This window comes from Blennius ocellaris (genome assembly GCF_963422515.1).
Source record: "Blennius ocellaris genome assembly, chromosome: 21".
Classification (NCBI taxonomy): Eukaryota; Metazoa; Chordata; class Actinopteri; order Blenniiformes; family Blenniidae; genus Blennius; species Blennius ocellaris.
In genome coordinates this window covers 15,657,992-15,675,665 of record NC_137670.1, presented here as the reverse complement: position 1 = coordinate 15,675,665, position 17,674 = coordinate 15,657,992, and the positions used below count along the sequence as shown (strand labels likewise).

The 17,674-nt window shown below is 43.5% G+C and overlaps 4 protein-coding genes across 4 annotated transcripts; 3 read left to right on the top strand and 1 right to left on the bottom strand.

Annotated features, from left to right (window-relative positions):
• Positions 1-1,892: 1,892 nt before the first annotated feature.
• On the top strand, positions 1,893-7,509 carry dhx32a (DEAH (Asp-Glu-Ala-His) box polypeptide 32a; the record flags this gene model as incomplete). Its single annotated transcript, XM_080517478.1, has 11 exons — positions 1,893-2,141; positions 2,765-2,958; positions 3,526-3,898; positions 3,979-4,218; positions 4,312-4,405; positions 4,526-4,675; positions 5,264-5,455; positions 5,645-5,785; positions 6,365-6,555; positions 6,635-6,825; positions 7,058-7,509. The coding sequence occupies 11 exons, from the start codon at positions 1,893-1,895 to the stop codon at positions 7,251-7,253; spliced, it is 2,211 nt and encodes a 736-aa protein (XP_080373604.1). The 3' UTR covers positions 7,254-7,509.
• Positions 7,510-7,569: 60 nt separating this feature from the next.
• Positions 7,570-9,866, bottom strand: bccip (BRCA2 and CDKN1A interacting protein). Its single transcript, XM_080517820.1, has 7 exons — positions 9,716-9,866; positions 9,347-9,421; positions 9,171-9,251; positions 9,006-9,092; positions 8,720-8,907; positions 8,465-8,633; positions 7,570-8,351 (listed from the first exon to the last, which is right to left on the bottom strand). Exons 1-7 carry the CDS (start codon positions 9,854-9,856, stop codon positions 8,181-8,183), a joined length of 912 nt encoding a protein of 303 aa, XP_080373946.1. The 5' UTR covers positions 9,857-9,866; the 3' UTR covers positions 7,570-8,180.
• Positions 9,867-10,663: 797 nt separating this feature from the next.
• uros (uroporphyrinogen III synthase) lies at positions 10,664-12,717 on the top strand. The gene is made up of 9 exons (XM_080517659.1): positions 10,664-10,778; positions 10,867-10,950; positions 11,042-11,138; positions 11,296-11,370; positions 11,718-11,792; positions 11,905-11,988; positions 12,121-12,206; positions 12,287-12,385; positions 12,482-12,717. Exons 1-9 carry the CDS (start codon positions 10,716-10,718, stop codon positions 12,602-12,604), a joined length of 786 nt encoding a protein of 261 aa, XP_080373785.1. The 5' UTR covers positions 10,664-10,715; the 3' UTR covers positions 12,605-12,717.
• Positions 12,718-13,125: 408 nt separating this feature from the next.
• Positions 13,126-16,449, top strand: mmp21 (matrix metallopeptidase 21; the record flags this gene model as incomplete). Its single annotated transcript, XM_080517793.1, has 7 exons — positions 13,126-13,278; positions 13,354-14,233; positions 14,396-14,535; positions 14,789-14,930; positions 15,080-15,337; positions 15,420-15,592; positions 16,144-16,449. The coding sequence occupies 7 exons, from the start codon at positions 13,126-13,128 to the stop codon at positions 16,447-16,449; spliced, it is 2,052 nt and encodes a 683-aa protein (XP_080373919.1).
• Positions 16,450-17,674: the final 1,225 nt, after the last annotated feature.

Genomic DNA, 17,674 nt, shown 5'->3' with positions numbered 1-17,674 from the left:
TATATGTGAGGAGGATGGAGGCTGGGAAGCATTGCCTATAACAAAAGTAAATGAGCTATGTAGGTTGTGTAAATATTGCATTTTGATTTTAAGCTCTATACGTTTATATAAAAAAAACAACCCACATCTGTTTTGGGATGTTATCAGATAATTAAACAATAATTGAAGAGACATCTGAGGGCTAAAACAAGCTTCCTGGGTTGTTATAGGTCACATTCGCTCATAATTCTCATGGCAGTTTTCCAAAATGTTTAACATATTGTATTGATTGTCACATTTGAACCAGATGTCCATTGTAAATTCTCTGAACTCACTTTATTACTAAATGCTTTTTATTAATGGTGAACCACATCAGGGTGGCGCTTGAATTTTTAAACTGATCTCAAAAACACACAAGTGATTATTTCCTCATAAAAGTGCCATATTTATTTTAGAACCTTGTAGTGTGCGTGCACCTGCGATTAGTATGAACTTACTGTCGTCTACACAATGATCAGAGTTCCTCGTGATTGAGGACCTGAAGGAACAATGTGTCTGGACTTGCCGGTAAGCAAACAGCGCCCTCTAGTGGAGGATCTGCAGCCTCCTGCAGGTGAGTCGGGCAGCTTATGACGTTTCAGGCATGGTTTTAAAATATGTACAAAAAGTGTATCCCACATTGCATTCATGAAGTTTCAATGCCAATTTAAGATGGTAAACATTTAATGACATTTCAGCTGCGTTAGTGGCTGATTTAGCAGTTAACCCTTAGAAAAGAAAATACCATTACAATTTTGACATTTCAGCAGACTTGAAACTTGACGATTCATGAAGCAGTTGTGCATCTTTTTTTCTCCAATAATAAACTTCTCATTTTAGAAATTCTCATAATTTTACTTTTAAAAGCTGTTTTAGGAGTTTTTCCTAATTGTTTTTTTTGTTTGTTTGTTTTTTCCAGTTATGTTTATTCATCTCATTATTGTGCTTTCTTTAGCCAACAGGTATAAGTCCTGAGAATCTGCAAATAGAAAAGAAATAGTACAAAATGTTTATTTACGTATAATTTTGATAAAGCTTCAGGGAGCCACTAGAATGGTTAATTAGCCACATGCTGCACTGAATCAGTTCCTAAAATAAGTAAACTAAATTATTACAAACAAAAAAAAAGTAGACTTGATACAAAACACTGAAGTTGTTGATTGAACGTGTCCCTGTCTTTTCGCACCTTCTTGGATTGCTAGTAAATTATTTTAGTATAACTTTAAATAAGTATCCATCAAGGTTGAGGCCGTTTTTAAGATGTAAGGAAGACGAAGTGCATATAGTGTATATGTTTGTGTTTAAAACAAAAATAAGAAAAATCTATTCGGCCAGCTCTGCTTTTCAGGTCCATCAAACATTCTAATTTATGCACCTATTAGATAGAACCACGATCAATATAAATGCATCATCCCTTGCCACTTCTGGAGGTAACAAATGACCCTCTATTACTAAAAATCTCATTTCAATTGGGGTTTCAATAAAGTGTGTCATATCTCTAGTGATTGTCTCTGTGCTGGTGTGTGTGTGTGATCAGAACAGCCTGGCTGCTCCACACGTGACGCTCCGAATCTTATTGGGGCGCTTATGACGGAGTTTCACGGTCATTACCGCGTGAAGCGGCTGGAAGCACGTGTGAAGCCACGCCGAGGAGAAATTACGCACCGGTGCGCACCGCGCGCGCGTCAGACGGCTCCAAAGTGGACAAACCAGCCGGGACAGATGAGTGTACTTTTAAACTAAACGTGTGTATTGATTGAGATCCGTCCTAAAATACACTTAAATGGGATGTTGTCTGATTTCAACTTGCTGACGGACGATCGGGAGACACAACTTTCGCGTTATTTAGTCCGGGATCAATAGACGTTCGCGTCATGTCGGAGGGAAACACTCCGTCAGAGTCACACGTCCACCCTGGAAGTGAAGAAGACGCGTTTGGCTTCGGAGACGATCTGGAGCTGAACCAGTTTGACGGATTGCCCTTCTCCTCTCGTTACTACAAACTGCTGAAAGAGAGGAAGACTCTGCCTGTGTGGAAGGTCAGGTCCCAGTTCAAGGATGCTCTGGTGGGAAACCAGCTGGTTGTTGTGTCCGGGACAGCAAAGACTGGGAGGAGCACACAGGTAAGACTCTAGGGTTGGAGTTGAGACACTGTAGAAACTTCAGATGACTTTGTATCTCGTCTATTTAAGCACTATGTTGTTGTTGTTTTTTTCAGATTTATTCTTATACTGCAGTGATAATCACTATGAATTTCTAATTTACTGCACAATGAATGTTCTGTCTAAACTTCCTTTTGATTGAGTTGTATTTTTTTCATGTCGTCCCATGTGTTAGTTGGGCTTTTTCTTTTGCCCAGTGTTTCCATACTGGTGTGAACAGAAGCTGCCCAGCTCAGCAGATGCTGTTGTGTCACTGAGAGGCTGTCCAAGCTCCTGCCTGTCTCATGCTCGGCCTGCACAATGGCTCCAGCAGAGCCGCTATGGGACCTCCTGCTGCTAAGCCCTGATCCTGCCGGAGCCGGCAACATGCTGCCAAAGCAATTTTGCATTATGAACGATAATACCATAGGATATCGCCTGTCACTGTTTGTTTTGCCGTGTGCCCAAACAAAAGCTGTGCTTTATAATCCTCAAAAGGACCCCCGCCACTGCTGCAACCAAGACTTTCTGTCGATTTTGTTTTATTTAATTACAAAGTCCTGAGTTTTGCCGATGAATATTCTTCATTGATCTTTATCTTTCAGATCCCACAGTGGTGTGCAGAGCTCTGCCTGTCGGCCCAGTACCGCCACGGGATGGTTGTGTGCACACAGACCAACAAGCAGCGGGCCGTGGATCTGGCCCTGCGCGTGGCCGATGAAATGGACGTAAACATCGGCCATGAAGTCGGTTACACCATCTCTTTGGAGACCTGCTGCTCCTCGGACACAGTCTTGAGGTTTGTTCACAGGGTTTGTTTTACATCTGGGCCATGATCCACTCCGTCTAATTCAATGGTGCTCTTATTGTCACACCACACCATTTCTCAGTGAGTCTGTTTTCAGCCAACATGCACCAATTCTATTCCCCTCAATGGGACACTGCTGTGTTTAATGTCCCCGCAGACTCAAGGTCTTTGGAGTTTGTGATTTTTTTCTCACCAAAAAAATCCAACTTACCACTTTTTCAATATGTTCTTTATGAAAAGAGGGATGAAAAGAAATATGTTCTGAAAATAGATTTAATGCTGCATCAGCAGTTTATGGTACCTGATATAAAATAATAATAATAATTTCTATACGGCTGATACAGTTCTCCATACTTGATACTTTACAATTTTCAGGAAAACTTTGAAAGTTTTATGAAAAAGTAAAGGAGATTTTTATGAATCCAGTGTAGTACGGTTAGTGGACGGTCATGTTTCGTTGACCAAATAGAAAAGAAGTGAGTGTTTTTGTTCAGTGAAGGTTGTGTAGTCGTTGTTTTCACAATACTCCTGCTCTTAATCTTTGCTTCATTTCATTAGATATTGCACTGATGACATGCTGCTCAGAGAAATGATGTCGGACCCTTTCCTGGAGCACTACGGGGTCATTATCATCGACCAGGCCCACGAGAGGACGGTCAGCACAGACGTCCTCCTGGGCCTCCTGAAGGACATCCTCCTGCAGAGGCCCGAGCTCCGGGTGGTGGTCCTCGCCGTGCCGCCCATGGCCGACAAGCTCCTGAAACACTACGGCAGCGTCCCGCTGATCAGCCTGGAGGCTCCGGGCTCTGCCGAGGTGGTCCACAGCCACGGCAGCAACAAAGACTACTTCTACTCGGCACTGAGACTGGTGCTGGAGATCCATCGAACCAAAGAGGGCGGAGACGTCGTCGTGTTTTTCGCCTCAGCCGAGGTAAGAGAGGGGAGATGGAGTGGACCGAAATTTCAAACCGTAAACAGGAGTTTTAAGACATTTCCCCTGTCTCTCTGCAGGAAGTCCACTGTGCCTACAGCATCCTCCAGAGAGAGGGCACCAGGCTGGGGCGCAATCTAGACCAGATGGTACCCATAGTGATGTGCTCCAGCTACTTGGGGCTGCTGCCGATCCTGGCTGAGCAGGCAGGCTCCGCAAAGTCCAGGAGGGTCTTCCTCTCCACACACCAGGAGGAGGACGTGTGGTGGCCCGCCGAGTCGATCAACTTTGTCATCGACACGGGGGTGCAGAGAAAAATGGTGACATGAAATTCCCATGAAAAATACTTTTTTTTTTTTTTAATCTTTAAATGGCTATTTGAGTGTATCACTCTTGCATTTTGTCACCCAAAGGTCTACAATCCAAGAGTGAGAGCTTTTTCAAAGGTACTTCGGCCCATCAGTCAATGTCAGGCTGACATTCGCAAGCAGCTGTCAGGACCAACAGGTAGATGCACTCGTTTCCTTGGCGTAGAGCAGCTGTGTGTCAGCTTGCGGAGCGATACACAAGATACGTCTATTCGCTATTTGTCTTGCACTATTCAAATGAGATGGAACCGTTTCCTAGGTAAATGCTTCTGCCTCTACCCAGAGGTGAGTCCATCCCCTGCCGAAGCTTCCCCACAGATCCTGGAGTCCAACATCACGCCGACGGCTCTGTTCCTGAAGCGGATGGAGATCGCTGGCCTGGGACAGTGCAACTTCATCGACCGACCAGGTGGAGACGTGTGGACAGCTTACCCTTAAAACGCATGATAAAGTTTAATTTCCATAGTTATATAGTTTCTCACAAAATACTATTTCTCTCCCCCTCAAATAATAAAAAAAACAGGCCCTGTGGGGGAGGTTGTGCGATTTTGTGGAAGCACGGGTGAATTTTTGCCGTGTGGCTGTTTGGCTCCAGTCATCCATGGTTTAGCCGAGCCGACAGCTCGCCGACTAACTATTGTTTGAGCTCTTACCCGTCCTAACATGAACGGGACGGGGTAAAAGAGGCCACCTCATTAACGATTACACAACATGTCTTGTTCAGTGCAGCGCCAGACGAGTACAATGGAGAGGAAGAGCAAGCCAAATGTATTGTGATGTTTCCCCCCCCACAATTTTATTTTTGCTAAATTCGGCATGAAGTTCACATGCAAGAAATAATTTCGATTTTAATATCACAACAAAAATACCAAAGTGCAAGGTTGTTTTTTTTTGTTTGTTTCTTGTACATTAGGTTTTTAAGCAATGTATTTTTCATCGAGAAAACACAGAAGGTTATAATTGATGACTAAAGTGTACATTTCCATCCTTGTGACAGACCCCGAGGGTCTCATGCAGGCACTGGAGGAGCTGGACTATCTGGCCGCTTTAGACGACGACGGCAACTTGTCTGAAATCGGCATCATCATGTCCGAAATCCCCCTGGACCCTCAGATGGCCAAAGCTCTGCTGGCGTCCTGCGAATTCGACTGCGTGAGCGAGATGCTGACGATCGCGGCCATGCTGTCAGGTACGTACCGGCCGTAGATTAGTCAGCCTTCCGTTTGTAATCTCTGAGGATTCGCCGCCGTGCGCGCTTTGTAACAGCAACTTGTTGCCCGTGGGCTTTTTTCCCTCGACCCCCCCGGACCAGATGGCCTGTGGTGAGAGTGGCGTGTCTCTCGTGGACGTTAACCTCCATTGGTTGTTGTGTTTTTAGCGCCAAGCTGCTTTCTGGAGCCATCTGCTGGTTCAGCCCACGAGGCTCTGCAGTGCCACAGGAAGTTCCAGCACCCTGAAGGCGATCACTTCACCCTCATCAATATCTACAACGCCTTCAAGAGGAGCCAGAGAGAAGAATGTAAGACACGAGTTGCAGCGCCGGCTTTGAATCACCTTACTTTTCTGTCAAAAACCGGCCCATTTTTGGGGGGGGGGGAAATTGAGAAAACGAATACGATCTTCATATACAAAGAAGCTGGTTAAATGAGCAAACAAAGCTGTCAAATTTCACTTTTCCCCCCAAAAAACCAAGTGAATTAAAAAAAAAAAAACTGCTATAAAAATTAAAAACGGTCTTAAAATTAAAGTCTCACAGATGTCTAAGCAAACTGACTGTCTTGAGTTCCTCCCGCAATAATTAAATCATGCATTTGGTATAAATGTGCAATTTTTGGTGTGAGATTTTCTTTAAAATAGAAGCGCGTGTCTCAGTGGGATTACCTGTATAAATAAAGGTTACTTAAATAAATAAAATTGTTGCCAATGTCCTACCACGACATGCAATAAAATTCACATTCTGACGAAGTCTCATTACTTAAAATGAAAATCGTGTGATTCTTAATTCAATGACTTGATGATTAGTGGAATTTTGCATGCACGTTTCTTCCTTTCGACTCTTTAATTCCTACGTTAATGTGTGTTAATATGCTCTTCACAGACTTGACTACTGAGAAGTGGTGCCGGGAGTACTTTCTGGATTACTCTGCCCTGAAAACTGCTGATGCCATCCGCTCCGAGCTGACGGACACTCTGAACAGGATCGAGCTCCCCATTTCCGAACCCTCCTTCGGGACGAAAACCAACACGCACAACATCAAAAGAGCTCTGCTGGCCGGCTTCTTCATGCAGGTATCTTCCCAGACCCACGCGAAAACCGAAGCGTTTTGCGAAAAACTGCCCGGAGACTTGAGCGTCTCTGCTTCCTCAGATCGCTCGTGACGTGGACGGCTCGGGGAACTACTTCATCCTGGCGCACAAGCACATGGCGCAGGTGCACCCGCTCTCCAGCTACGGGGCTCAGTCGCACAAGCTGGGCCTGCCGGAGTGGGTCGTCTTCAACGAGTACACGCTGTCGGAAAGCAACTGCATGCGGACCGTCTCTGAGATTTCCCCTCAAGCGTAAGTCTTTTCTCATTATCAGATGCGCGCCGACAGATTAGAGCGCAGTTCTTAAGGATTACGCTTCCGTTCGCCACGCCGGAGAGACAAACATGTTTTGTTTTTTGCAATAATACCAGAGCTGTTTGAATTTTCAGAATCTTTTAATCCTCTTAAAATTTGCACAGCAATTATTTGAATGTTGTTGGTTTTTTTTACGAAAACACTTTTTTCATGAATTGTTTTTTTTTAGGTTCATCCAAATGGCCCCGGTGTACTTCTTCTACAATTTGCCTCCGAGCGAAAGCAAAGACATACTGCAGAACATGCTGGAGCCGGAGGGATCTCGCAAGTGCAAGGAGAAGAAACGTGTCGTGGCCATCAGCAGCGACGTGAACAGCAGCTGCACGGCGTTAACGCCGACTTACGACAGATGTGTGATTCAGTAAATTGGAAGTCGTAAACGCTGGCTGCAATTTTACAAATATCTGTGGTCACCCCAAGCCAGACGCTGAATTAATTTATTTACACAGATGAAATGTTTTGATGGTCACACACGTGACTCCCTTTGCAGAAATCAAGACTGTCGAGTCAAATGAACGGTGCGTAAAGTAGTGACTGTTGCATTAGAACCCACTGTATTCATTTAATAAGAGCACATGTAGACTCCATGTTTTATACATTTGTTTGTCGATCAACTGTTTGTACTCTATGTAATACTTTGTGGACATATTGCAGGTTTTAAATCGATTAAGTGGAGGTTTCCAGCTGTGATATGTAAAGGGGTAAAAAAAAACCCAACCTACTTCCTTCATCACCAGGGTGATTTTAAAAGATGAGTTCACACAAGCTTTCAAACAAACAGTAACATTCTTTCCCTTTGTTTAGAACTGTGAGTAACTTTTGCATCATTATGGCACAAAATTGCTTCTACAGTGAAAGGTGATTGTATGTGCTACATACCAGCCAGAATAAAAAAATAAGACAACTGTGAAAGCAGTTAAAGTAATTTAATTATATTCAAGAGATCTACAAAAATCTAATTCCTTGGGAGAATTGTGCCTGGATCATATCAAAATCCACAAAAGCACAACTGTATTTCTTTGAAATCGACTCCTCTTCAATGCAAACTTCCCAAGGTGTGAAATCTTCCAGCACAAAATGTCCATTTGGGACATGAAATCTGCAATTAAGAATGTGATGTTCTCGTCACTGGACACCGATCTCTATTAGATAACGCTAAACCGTCAATTTGCTGAGATTTACATTATTGTAACTGCTGTGGCCGTCTGTACCAAACATATGTACACAAGCATTTTCATAAAGCCTGAACGTCTCCGGTGTGTATGCACAGGTGTCCTGGTTTATTACCAAGTTCACACAGTGAGGTATTCTTTGAGTTGGTCCATGACGGCAGGCATTTTGTCTGACGGAATCAACATCACTGTCCTGAAAGGCTTCATTGGGACGTCGTCAAACGACCACCTGCCGCTCAGGCAAGTGTCCGCCTCCTCCTGGACCGAGTAGTGGAACTTCACGATGGCTTGCTGTAAAGACAACAAAAACGGATTAAAACAACCTACTGAGACTTTGGACCACCCTGATGTTGCACCATAAGAAGGTGGGTTAAGTGTTACGTGAACCATTTTTTTTTTTTAACCTCATAGAAGAATTCCTCCTCTGCATTGACGAACAGGTATTCTGCTTTAGGCGCTCCTCCTCTGGCCGGAATACTCTTTGTAGCCTCTTTGCACGTCTTGCTGATCATCAGGCAGTAGTGGCACTTCCCACTGGGCTTATTTGTCCTCTGAGCTTCAGCCATTTCGTCCCTGCAGGCAAGATTAAAATATTAAATGTTACGACATGCAGATAAACGACTGAATCAGAAAAAGAAATGAGAGGAGAAAGAACTCACTGGAGCTGCTTGTGCAATGGAAGAGCGATCTGTGGAGGTACATTAATGAAGCGCTCGCTCAGCAGCAGCCCCACAGGCTTGCTGGTGTCGCCGAGGATCTGCTCCAGCTGCTCCGTCACACTGTGGGCAGCGTTTTTCTCACACTGATCCAAGATCAGCTCCTTCACCTCTTCCACACACTGGACTCCCTGCAGAGAACATCGCACAAGTTTAGACTCGCTTCCATGTCACTTGTTCCTGTATAAAACAGCCAGTACAGTTATGTTTTCTTTTTACAGCAGTTGACCTTTCTCTCGGTCAGGTTGAGCATTGTGATGAAGCCCAACACTTCATCTGGGTCGTCGTCATCACTGTCTTCAGGAACTTCAGCTTGCTGGAGCAAAATGAAAGAAGGAATGTCAGCGCTGAAAAAAAAAAAAATAAAACAAAACCTAAACTTAAAGTACCTCACCTTGATGACACTGCCAACATGATTCTGTTGAATGATGATGTCTGTCATTTCTGACGTGTTTACATGAGCCTTCAGGAAGAGCTGGATGCCAAATAGGAAGACTGTCAGTTAGAAGACGGACATTACAGACCGTATTAAGTCTATTAAATGCAAAGCGTGTAAAAACCCTCCCAAACCTGTTGCAGCAGTTTCTTTATGCCATTAAAGTCATTGTGTAAAATACCATGGGCTTCAAAATCGACGACAACCTCCTGAAAAACAAAAGAGACTGAACAAAATGTACCCAGGTCTGTATATCATATACATATCAAAAACACTAATTGCACGGTTCACTCAAGTCTAGTCTAAAGCTACTTTTACAGGAATGACATTCATACACTACAGTAAAGCTTCCTGGATTATTGTTGTTAATCCAGTCGTTAACCCCACTGGATTAATCAATGTCGTTAAACAGGTGTGAAACAGACATCTGGGTTAGCAGCCATGCTAACTAGCCACAGAGTCCATCTACACACACAAAATAAACGAAATATAAAGTTGTTTACCTCGTTGATTTCCTCCTCTGATGCCTCGCTGTCATCCTCTCCTGAGTCCCCATCCTCTTCCAGATCCTCATCGGAGCTGTTCTCACTCTCCTCGGCATTTTGCCCCAAATCGACTGCTCTTCTTTTAGCCGAGGAAGCCATGCTTGCAAACGCGTGTTTACGGAGAGTGGGCGGGGCAAGGGTTTAAAGTTCAGCTACATGCAGCGGAGAAGCTGAAACGCTGACGCCGCCATTATGGCTCAGAAAACACATGCCTTTCAGCGTATTTAAGCTACGGCTAGAACCACAATGTCAGCAAGGCACCGGGTAGCGAAATGGGATGTACCATTTAAAAAAAAGGGGTGTATCGTTATATGAACTACGTCTAGATTCTGTACCCGAGTCGTGTATCACTATTTTAAGTATATACATCAATTATTTTATGCCATCCTTAAAATACATACGATATATATGCATGATTTGATTTTTTACTAAGTCTCGTAAAATATACAATTCCGTGTCTCCCCTGTGCGACAACAAGTACAGTCACCCGTCTGAGCAAACCGAGGTAAGTGACATATGTGCATTATTTGTGTGTTTTTACTCTATTTTGACAATTATAATCCAGAGGAAAGTCAGTAAATGATCCGTTTAAAGTAACAAAGAATTACGATGTGATGTTGTTATTGCATTATCGCTCTACCTGATCTGTCACCCAGTATGTCCTGCTAATGAAAACAATAACACACGGTCGCTTGAATACACTAATGTTTATCTACATTCTCTCGTTATTTTTTAGTTGCTATTCATGTGTAGTCCTTTGGTCATGACTCAACAGCCTCGTTATCAGCATGTGACAGCGTCAGGGTGTAGTTTAGTTCGCGTGCATTCACACCCACTGATCTCAAGTGTTTTTGGGACATGACTGCCTGACCCTGCAGTTTCTGACACTATTTTTCATACACTGCTTCAGTTTGTTCTGTTCTATTGCTTCCTACTTGTCTCTAAGGACGTGGGGAAAATGCATGTACTGCTTCTCAAAGAACCAAGAGAAGGAGACTCTGGACCGGATCCTTACATAAAGGTAAATCCACTACAATATATTATGTGATCTCTGCAAATATTAATGCGTCACACAGGTAATTGAAATGCCTTGCTATTGTATTTTAAAGGAACTGGAGTCTCATGGACACAAAGCAACACTAATTCCAGTGCTGTCTTTTAAGTTTGTCTCATTAAATACCTTGACAGATAAGGTAAATTCCATTTTCATAGTTGTTTCCTTCATCTATGTAATTTTACATTTGAATCATGACTGTGTTATTTGACACATATTTCTATTTTCAGCTTTTTCAACCAGAGAAACATGGTGGCCTGATATTTACCAGTCCGAGAGCAGTGGAAGCTGTGAGAATGTGTTTAGAAACGGAAGAAAGAAGAGAAGGTGAGACAAACTAGAGACAATTCAACACGCGGCTTCTATAGGTGCTGGATTTAACCTGCTCAACATCATGTGTTTATTGCATCATCACATCTAATAGTGTGTCATTTTTGGTGAGTATGTTTGCATCGTGATTAACTCAAGTCATTTATCTTATCAGAATGGGACAAATCAGTGAAAGCCAAGTGGAACACAAAGTCAGTGTATGTGGTTGGAAAAGCAACTGCAGCACTGGGTGAGTTATGGTCACACTTCTGAAACCCACCTGTCCCTGAAGCTGTGTGTTTCTTTGTGGTTACTGCGCTAATTATCGCCGAGTGTGTCCGGCACCTGGCGCTCCCAGAGGTGTGTGAAGTCATTTGACCACCTTCAGGTCTTTGTCATACACAAGTCACAGTTTGCCGTCATGTGTTTGGTCTTCCAGAAAACGAGCAGGTGCGGCCACTCCCTGCCGTAGGGTTTACCTCTTTATTGTCAGTCATTCTCCAGTTGAATTAGTCGGAACACACGTAGCTGTTTTAGCTTTTCTGTGACCCGATCGCATCATCCCATATCTGATCAGGGTGATTTCCCCCTCCACAGTGAAGAATCTGGGTCTGAATCCTCTGGGAGAAGACACGGGGACAGCAGAAGTGCTATCGCGTGTCATCATTGAAAGTACAGTGTGGTTTCTCTACTCCCACATTCCTCACGGTTTAATTTAATGGACATTTTCTTTTTTATGATTTTACTGATAACTAAATGACCTCATATGTAATTCTTGTCATAGGAGAGGACACAAATATTCCACCGCTTTTTTTCCCCTGTGGCTCAATCAAAAGAGAAGTTTTGCCCACGGCTTTGAAAGAAAATGGTAAGCATATCCCCCATATCATGCCTTACAATTAAAACTCAAGGTGATAAAGGTCCCACTGGGGCTGCACTAATTATAAAATAATAATTGCACTATCTTTATCACTGAGGGGATCTGTTTCTTTGTTTCCAGGAGTGCCTCTGGAGACACTGACTGTCTATCAAACAGCTGAACATCCCGATCTGGAGAAAAATCTCAAGAACTATTTCACAGAGCAGGTAAAACTTCACGGACTTTAAAAAATATATATATGTTCTATTTTATTTGGTGGCTAATAATTCATAATGGCATTTACCAGGGGATTCCAGCAAGTGTGGCTTTCTTCAGTCCATCAGGAGTGAAGTTTTGCTTGGATGTGATACGGAGGCTGTCGGGCGATGCACTGCCTCAAATAAAGGTACATCCTGCTCATTGTCACATCAGCGCATTGGTTTTTATCGTCTGAGATATCACTATTGTTCCTGCTCTGAGCTTAAAAGTCTCCTCTCTCCAGTTCGCAGCAATAGGACCGACCACACAGGATGCAATGGTCGCAGAAGGCCTTTGTGTGAGTTGTGCTGCGGAGAAGCCAACAGCCGAGCACCTTGCAGCAGCGATCGCCAAAACCCTCCAGTGACCGCGCCTAAATGCCACCCACCATTATTATCGTTGTTTGACACATCAAGTATTTGCACTGAGGAAACATGTTATGAAAGTCTATCTGATATAATTTATGATATTTATATTGAGAGAAATAAAACCCAAATGAATGTAAATATTTGTTTTTTTGTAAATAAAGTTGTATTTTTGTGGTGACATGAGAAATGTTGCAAAAAATCTGGAGTGTGTGTGTTTGTGTGTGTGTGTCGTATTGAGCATAGGTGTTATAGCCACTGTTATTGCCCACATGAAGGTGAAGGTTTGAATTTGTTTCCACAGCTCATTGACGGTGCATTTAAAACCAGTGGAGCATGAGCAACACATCCATACAGTGAAGTCTGGTTTACTTTTCACACTCAGGTGGAGAAAGTGGGTGACATGCAGGGAGTAGCACCTTTTGATGGGAGTGGACAAACGTGTATAAAACAGTGCAGCTGCAGCTGCTGCTGCTTGTGCGACATCTTGTGTGTAGCCCAACGGAAATAAAGCAACGCCACGATGCTGACTCTTATCCAGCTGATCATTTTTCTTTTTTTCACGAACATAAGCTCAAGTGATGCAGAGAAACTCTTCCACAAACGGGATCATTCTGATGTGCAGATCTTGTCGTCTCGTCATGCCGGAGAGATAACTGACACGTACACAGCCGAGGTAAGGAAAACCCAGCCTGAAGCATTAAAGCTTGCATGAAGGGAGCTGTGTAATTGAATGTATGTTTTGTTACAGCAATTTCTCTCAAGATATGGGTTCATCAAGCCAGTCAACTGGGAGGAAATCCAGTTTGATGCTTCAGAAACACCTTTCAGTGGCGACTTCCCCAATGAATTTCAAGCCACAATTGAAGAGGGAACCATGGCGCTTTATTCAAGGGACGCTCCGCCGGGTGGCGATGGAGACGAGCACAAGGGGCAGACGGAGAGTCAAGCATTTGTTGGGGCGCTTAAAGACTTTCAGAGGGTGTCAGGTCTTCTAGTTACAGGCGTGTTCGACGAGGCCACCAAGGTGGCGATGAACAAACCGCGATGCGGAGTGCCAGACGTGGAGGTCGACCCGAACGCTCCCGGGTCACCCCAGAGCACAGGCCGTCATCCCGAGGAGACTGACGGCAACGCCACAGCGAGTGGCGCAATCAGCGATGCTGCTTTTGGTGTCGCAGGTTCAGGAAATGACGCGTTCGATTTTAACGATACGGAAAGTGTTGCCACGGGCACTTCCAATGACGCCAGCGTGAATTATACAAGCAGCTCCTCAGACATCATTTCTCAAAACGGCTCACAAAGCATGGGAGTGAGCAGCCAAATGGGAAACGTCAACATGCAGCAGGGTGATGCGGCACTGCCCAGGAAGCTTCTCCTCACTGGTCTGGTGGTGTCCAAAAGCAGGCAGAGGAGAGACCTGAGACAAATCGGGTACATGGCCTTTTCTAAGGAGGTTCTGAGGTGGCGGCTGATCGGGGAAGGGTACAGCAGTCAGCTGACCGTGGACGAGCAGAGGTACGTCTTCAGACTGGCGTTCAGGATGTGGAGTGAGGTGTCGCCTCTGGAATTTGTGGAGGATACACTGTCCCCCTTGGAGGATGTTGATATCAAACTGGGATTTGGTACAGGTGATTCTATTTTCTATATTTCCAATTTCTGTGAAGAAGCTAGCATGTGAGGTTTTTCTGATAACTTAATCATACAGAATGTCATTGATAGTTATCAAGTGGTGCACTGTGTTGAGAAAATAGAGTATCCATATTTCTTTTTTTTTTTTTTTTTGGTCTTAGGAAGGCATTTGGGATGCAATCAGAGATTTGATGGCACTGGCCAGGAGTTTGCTCACGCCTGGTTCCTGGGTGATATACACTTCGATGATGATGAGCATTTCACTGGTCCCAATGCAGGAAGTGGAATCAGCCTCCTGAAGGTGAGCAGCATCATATAGTGTGATGGAAAATATAGTCATCACTATTTTATATGTTTATGTTGATGTCTCATGATACTTTTTGACAACCAATCTTGTTCATGTCTTATTTGCATTATTTTTTTTCCTATGCATACCAATTCCTTTATCGTGTTGTCGTGTTTTCACCGTCAATCTTTGTGACAATCTGCATGAAAAATGCTTTGTGAATTAAATATGAATTGACTGACTGACTAATGACTGTCTCATTTCCTAGGTGGCAGTTCATGAAATTGGCCACGTTTTGGGACTACCTCACATCTACAGAGCTGGATCAATAATGCAGCCCAGTTATTTGCCCCACGAGTCAGGCTTTGAGATGGACTGGATGGACAGAAAGGCAATACAGCATCTTTATGGTAGGAACTACAGCACCATCTAGTGGGTACACACAGACAGAAACAAATCTGGACTGAGGTTCTTTCTACATATCTTATAGTGTATTTACAGTGTATGGATTGACAGAAAACCGACGTGCTCTCTCTGATACGCCTGTGTGTAACACCAGGGGGCTGCAGGGGTCGGTTCAACACCGTGTTTGATTGGATCAGGAAGGAGAAGACGTCCTATGGGGAGGTGGTGGTCCGTTTCAACACCTACTTCATGAGAGGCGGCTGGTACTGGCTGTATGAGAACAGGAGCAACAGGACGCGTTATGGTGACCCGGTGGCCGTGCAGGTTGGCTGGCAGGGGATTCCCACGGATGGAGTGGATGCATATGTGCATGTGTGGTCCCGCAGGAGGGATGTTGTTTACTTCTTCAGAGGTAAGAGTTTCCAGCAAATTATTTTTTATCTAAATAGCATGAGTCTCAACAACTAACCCGAACCCTAACCCCATCCTCTCAGGCACTCAGTTCTGGAGATATGACACGGAGAAGGACAGGGTGTTCAAACAGGACTCGGATGGCCACAGTTATCCCAGATTGATCTCCGAGGGCTTCCCAGGAGTCCCCGGCCCCATTGACACAGCATTTTATGACAGAAGGAACTCACACATCTACTTCTTCAAAAATAATCAGGTACGATTAATCTTCTTTTTCTTGGACAAATGTAATTTGGAGCTATAGAGGGTATTGTGATGTGTTGTCATGCATTGGGGTGTAAAATGTCAACAGTAAGACATGAGTATGTTTATATGATCTTAAACCCCGAGCCAGCAAATATGGAAAAAGGACAGGATGTTTTAGTTTTATATAAATTATACATCAGTTTCCTCAAGTGACAGTTCCACAGGTATTCAGTACATTTGATCAAATTATTATACATCTACTGACATACAGAAAGAAAATCCTTCAACCCTCACAGTGCTGTTCACTTTCTGCATCTGGGTCCATAAAATGTAGATTTAACTTTAAATCAGCTCCTGGCTTATCTTTGAATAAGAAAAAAAAAAAACACACGGTTAAAAAAGTAAGTAAAGCTTTGTGAAAATGGCCAAGAAAATCAATTCTTTCTTAGTCCTTTGAGAGGAATGCACAGAGGAATGTGCAAACTTCCTCTGCGGTCTGTTTGCATGCTGTAATTGAATTGTGCTCTTGAAAAGAGAGAAAATGATTATCTACTCAAACAGGTGTACGCATTCGATGTGGAAGCCAACAACTTGGCAAGAGGCTCCCCCAAAAACATCAGAAATGTTTTCCCTCCAGTGGTGAGCAGAGACCATCCAGATGGTAACATTGACGCTGCCTACTTTTCCTACACCCACAATGCCATCTTTCTACTCAAGGGCACACGCTTCTGGCAAGTGGTGGGCAGCCGTGATCGCTGGCGCAGGCCCTTCCTGCCGCGAAATGGCCTGCTGCCACACAAGGAGGTGGATCGGCACTGGTTTGACATCTGCAATGTTCATCCCACCACACTCAAACTAAAGCGCTGACGGTTGCCGTGGCAGAGAGGCAATAAATCCTACTCGTGTCCGCCGATTAAGTTGGGCTGATTCGCCCGAAGTGCACGAGCCAACGTGTTGTCCTGTGGTTGCAGACGTTCATCATCATTTTAATTTTTTTAAATTTCAATTGTTGTTTATGGAATTTACCTGTGAGACAAAGACAATGAAAAATGTTGTTTGCTGACTTGTACTGATGTATGTTGTTAATACATGCACCAGCTGCTTCGTTCTTCTTTTCCCCACTTTGAGTCAAGGTTGTTGTTTTTTTATACACAAGATTCCTGGGGAATGTAAAATTTTTTTATTGAAGAGTTACAGATTTTTTTTGCAACTTGATTGAGTAATTCAGCATTCCAAAAACATGCATTTAAAGTTAATGACTGTAAATGACCTGTAAAGGTTGTGTCTCTGATAATAACTGACTGTCTGTCCATGGTTTACACTCCTCCCTCCCCGCTACAAAGCCAAGTTGTATAAAGCATCTGTATTTATAATGACGGTTTTCTGACTCTTTGTGGAATACTACAAGGTTGACTCTGATGTCACAAATACAACGAACGTATAAAATGATCACTTTCCTGTAAATTACCTGCAGAAACTTTGAAGAATCACACGTGACCTGCGTACTGTGACTCCCCTGTAGTCCCTTCATTCCAGTGTGAAGATCATTGCACATAATTCAACAAGGTTTTAAACTGAGAAAATTTACTGAATACCAGTTTGATCAGAAACAATGGTGACTTTCTTTGAATCTCGCCTTGCTAAAAAAGAACTTGTGTTCAAGATCAACCTTGTCAAAATAGATCTTATTAGACTGAAGCTAAATGATTTGAAGTGGTGCTTGTTGTAGCACTTAATGCTGTTACAGTCACTAGTAATCATGCGACACGATGCAAAGAAACAGCCATTGATTCCGTAATCGATATGTTACTTGAACAGTCTTATTAATTCAGCTCATATTAGCAGATTAAGCTCCTGGTGGGCCCGAGATAACTCGTTGTGCTGCAGGCGCTCCATAGGCTATATTAATAAATTGAAGTAGAAATCAATTACAAGCAAAGGACCAAAATGTCATGGTAAGTGGAGCTACGGAGAGGAATATCATGGGATGATGACTCTGCTCACACATATACAGGAGCTTCTCTTCCCCTGAAAGCATTGACAGCATACACATTAAACACCTCAGCTCATACTTCTTAGGTCAAGTTGTGTT